Genomic DNA, 4,592 nt, shown 5'->3' with positions numbered 1-4,592 from the left:
AGCTGGCGCTGGCCATGGCACAGTGTGAGTGGCCCCGGCGTGCCCTCGGTGCCCCGCTGGATCCCATCCCTGCTCCCCGCGGCACAGCCCTGGCTCCGCCGCCCTCCTGCCCCTCAGTCTGGGGGGAGTGGGGTGGGAATCACCCGCACCCTTGGCATGAGGGGGGCACACGCACATGGGAACCCTGCGCCTGTGGGTCCGGGGGGGGAGTGGCCTTTTCTGGGCAACGAAGGGGTTTCTAACGTGCCAAGCTGTGCTTTTTAGGTGCTGTGAGGGTGAGGGTTTGGTTTTAGGCACTGAGGGACATTTTCTGGCTTTTTCAGGGTGTTGAGGGGTGAGTTTGGGGTCTTTTGAGCGCCAAGAGGCATCTTTTGGGTGCTGAGGGGTATTTTTGAGAAACGGGGCATTTTTAGGGTTCCATGGGGCATGGGTTTGGCTGCTGAGGGTTTTACAGTGCCAAGGGGCGTTTTCAGGTAACAAGGGGGCTTTTTGGAGGATGTTTTTTCAGGCACCAAGGAGCATTTCTGGGGCCAAGGGGTGTTGTTGGGGCACTGAGGGGTTGGTCACAGCTGCCAGGGGTGTTGTGAGCAGCCAGGTGCTGGCTCCCTCCCTGCAGGTGCCCTGGATGACTCGGAGCGGGTGCACATGCGGATCCTGCAGACCATCTACCGGCAGCTGACGCGCTCCAGGCTGGGCTGCCCGCGCTACGGGGCACACTGGGAGGAGCTGGGCTTCCAGGGTAGGGCAGGGAGCACCCCTCTGCCTGGGGACATCCCCAGAATCCATCCAGACCTCCCCTGGAACCTCCCTGTTCCATCCCAGCTCCCTCGGGCACTCCTGTGCTCCAGAGCCAGCCCCACTGGCCTCCCTTGGGCATGTTTCAGCACCTCAGTGTCCTTCTTGGACCCAAAAATGATCCCAGGCTTTGATCACCCCGATCCTCCCACTCCTGTCCATAGCCCTACAAAATTCCCCGGGGCACTCTCAGTCCCTTTGGAGACTCTCCCCATAGGAGAATTAAACAAAACTGGCCCCAGTACGACATCTGGTGTGGTTGGCTGGGTCATCCCAGTACCACGTTCCTAAAAAAGCTGGTAATTCCTGGAGAGGAGTGGGAGTGGTGGGGTGGGGCAGGGGCTGGTTAATGCCCACATGAGCGAGGTGGTGGCCCCATCAGGGAAATGCCCTGCAAGCTTTTCCCAGGGAAGGGGGATCCCAGCATTGCTGGACTCTGGAAGTGCAGTGGCAGGGGGTACAGGGAATAAACACCCCACGGAGGTGGGGAGGGGGCAGGGGGTGATCCAGGCTGTCTCTCACCCTCCCAGGTGCGGATCCTGGCACTGACCTGCGTGGGACAGGAATGCTGGGGCTGATGCAGATCCTGTTCTTTGTCCTGGATTCCCGGATGCTGCCGCTGGCACGGGAGATCTTCCAGCTCTCCCAGCATGAAACCCAGGCATGACCTTCCCCTCCTCCCTGCCAGGGGGTCTCCCTTGGAATTCCCCATGCTCTGGGAAGCAGAATAACCAAAACCTTCTCTTCTGAGATTTTTGGGGTGCTGAACCACCTTGTCCTCATGAGGGGAGGAAGGTGGTGCCCAAGAGCCCCGATCCAGGCTGGGGCAGAGCTGTCTTTATGTTGGGAATGGGATTTTAGGGATTTGATACTGGCTTGGAGCAGGTTAAACAGTCTGGAGAGTTGGGCAACGGGAAAATGGGAACGAGTAGAGACATTTTAGTCTGGGTTTAAGCCTGGGTACAAGATAGGCTCAGCCTTCAGCACCCGTCCAAGCCTGGGCCTGTAGGGCTGTTAGCCCAGTGCGTGCATCCCATGGATCTGTCCCGTGGATTTGTGGATGCATGGATGCAGTGTCAAAGGGCCAGAGGGGAGGAGGGTTTTCCAGCTGAGTTCCATAATGCTGGGATTGTGGTTGTTTTCCAGAATTTTCCCTTCTGCATCATGTCTGTGAACATCACCCGGATCGTCATCCAGGCGCTGCAGGAGGAGCGGCTCTCGCGGTGAGCGGGGTGGGTTTGGGCTCTCAAGCTGCATCCCAGGCTGTTCCCCTGCCCAGCAGGGGACTGAGCCCTCTCCTGCTGTAATAATAATCAGAGGGGACTCAGTTTCCTCATGCAGAAAAGCCAATTCTTTATTCACATAACTCATTTTATCCAGTTTTCACATACCTCTCATGTAACTCCAGTTGGCTGGTGGTTTTCTTGCTAATCAATTAATTGGTTAAAAAGTGCCTGTGTGTGTAAGACTCTCTCCATCTACAAGTGTTCACATATTTCCTTAGTGGATTCTCATGGGACAGATCAATTTTAATGGAAGTGTAGATTTCTATTTTTCTCCAAGAATAGGTGTCCATGTTAACAGACTTTTCACTCCCAACACTGTTCCGCATGGGAACTTCCAACCTATTGCTAGCTTAGCTAGACCAGCAGGGCCTAAACCCCGTTTTTAATGACTTTTACAGTAGTTTGAGTTGTCAGTAATGTCTGTGCTGCCCCTGCAGGGAGTGCAACCGGCGGCAGCAGGTGATCGGGGTGCTCAACGACCTCTACGCCGCCGCCTTCCTGCGCCTCTCGCGCCTCTGGGAGCAGCAGCACGGCACCGTGGCCAACGCTGGCTTCTTCCTCAAGGGTTTGTCTTCACAGCTGCTCCTTCCCCTGCCCACTGACACGGGGGAGTCCAAACATTCCCTGTTTAATCCCCACACTGAGGTTTTTGCACTGTTTTTCCCTATCCCAGGGGTGTTTTTCCTCACATTTTCCACGCCAGGGGGATGCTCAAGGTGGGGGACATGTGGGGACATTCCCTGCTCCACAGGCAGGGAGCCATAGCTCAGCCCCTGTCCATCAATTACTTACTCCAGAGAGGAATGCTGTCAGTGGGAGCAGTGTATCCCTCAGAAATCAGGGTCCAGCTGGCGCTGCTGGGCTCCAGCTCCACCCCATCTTCCCTGCACTGCAATTTTAGGGTGCTCAGGCTGGCACTCTGCTCCCTCATCCCAAGGAAAGCACGAGCCTGCCCTTTACCAAGGGAAAATGTCAGGAGATCAGATGTATTGGACCCTTGACCCCATCCAGGTCTGCTCCCCTCAACCTTTTCCCCCTCTGGCCTTTCCAGAGCTGGAATTATCCACCAAAAAGAAGCCAAGGCAGCTGCTGAAATCCCTGGAAGCCTACCTGAGCCGTGGCCTTCGGCCTCCCTCCCCTCCCTCCTCCCAGATCCACTTCACCAGCATTTGTGACCCTGGGGTGGAGCTGGAGGGAGATTCCTGACTGCTCTGACGCGGACTGGGACCTGCACAGGGAATTGTGCTGGTGGATCAGCCCTTGGAGGGACACACACGGGTGTTCCCCTGGTTTGGGGGCGCGGGAAGGGCCAGGAGAGGTCACAGAGCCGGGATTTTGCCTGCTCCAGGTGGAATTTTCTGGAAGCAAAGGAGGAGGAGGTGGTAGAACAGGGGATTCCATGAGCCTGGCATTGGGATAGTCCCTGTCCCCACCCCAAATCTGGGGTCCCACCTGGGTCCTGACCCTCCCCAGGTGGAGCTGAAGGTGGTGCTGGGTTCCTGGGTCCCATCCCAGCCCCATCAGTGCCTGGAATGGGTAACCCCCACTTTGGGGGCTGTGTCAGACCCCCAGGGTCACTGTGGGCTGTCAGCACCCAAAAAAGTTATTAAAGGGGGAGACGAGGGATCTGGTGGGAAAAAGAGTTTTGGATTTGCCACTGGGCTCTGTGTCTGGGGGAAGGAAAGGTGAGCTGGGGTGCCCAGAGTCCACTTTGGGGTGAAAAAGGTGCTCTGGAGGAGAGAAACGAGGGTTGAGAGCTCCAAGGGTTATTCCCTCTGTGAACTCAGGGCCAGTGCTTGGGAATGTCCCCAGCCCCTAAAAATGGGGAAAAGCAGCCCCCAAAGCCCAAATCTGGAGAGAAGTGAGGGGTTTGGAGAAGTGGGAGCTGAGGGAGAGGGGAACGTTGTGGCCCCAGCTCCCCTGAGAGGGTGATGGTTCCTGGGGGCTGGGAATGCTCCTGGATGGAAAAAAAATAAAATAAATGGAGAAAAAGCACCCTGGAGTTGGGGTTTGTTGCGTTGATCTTGAATTATTGTGGAAATTGGAGGGGGAATCCCTTTCATGTGTTTTGGGGGAACAAAGATGTGGTGGGGTTCGGGACAGTTTTGCACCTGTGGGAACACATTTGGGAGTGGTATCTGAGATCTGGGATAAGGGGGGGATAGAAAAGATGAGAGAAAAGGTAAAAGGATGTTTAAAAGGAGAATAAAACCAAATAGACAAGAAAAAAGGAGGGAAAACAAAGAAATAGAAAGGACAAGGAAAAAAGGAGGAAGAAAAAGATGTGGTGGGGTTCGGGACAGTTTTGCACCTGTGGGAACACATTTGGGAGTGGTATCTGAGATCTGGGATAAGGGGGGGATAGAAAAGATGAGAGAAAAGGTAAAAGGATGTTTAAAAGGAGAATAAAACCAAATAGACAAGAAAAAAGGAGGGAAAACAAAGAAATAGAAAGGACAAGGAAAAAAGGAGGAAGAAAAAGATGAGGAAGAAAGAAGTTTGAAGGGAAAG

The 4,592-nt window shown here is 54.9% G+C and overlaps 1 protein-coding gene across 1 annotated transcript in view; it reads left to right on the top strand.

The window, feature by feature from the left end:
- ELMOD3 (ELMO domain containing 3) overlaps nucleotides 1-4,041 on the top strand; it is a 5,386-nt gene extending 1,345 nt beyond the window's left edge. The window contains 6 exon segments of the mRNA XM_031065076.1: nucleotides 1-24; nucleotides 617-739; nucleotides 1,326-1,456; nucleotides 1,942-2,018; nucleotides 2,519-2,646; nucleotides 3,133-4,041. The exon segment at nucleotides 1-24 is cut by the window's left edge and continues 27 nt beyond it. Coding sequence (XP_030920936.1) covers nucleotides 1-24; nucleotides 617-739; nucleotides 1,326-1,456; nucleotides 1,942-2,018; nucleotides 2,519-2,646; nucleotides 3,133-3,287 — 638 coding nt within the window. The 3' untranslated portion in view covers nucleotides 3,288-4,041.
- Nucleotides 4,042-4,592: the final 551 nt, after the last annotated feature.

This window comes from Geospiza fortis, unplaced genomic scaffold, assembly GCF_000277835.1.
Source record: "Geospiza fortis unplaced genomic scaffold, GeoFor_1.0 scaffold658, whole genome shotgun sequence".
NCBI lineage: Eukaryota > Metazoa > Chordata > Aves > Passeriformes > Thraupidae > Geospiza > Geospiza fortis.
The sequence above is the reverse complement of the archived record's forward strand: the minus strand, read 5'-3'. Positions and strand labels throughout refer to the sequence as shown.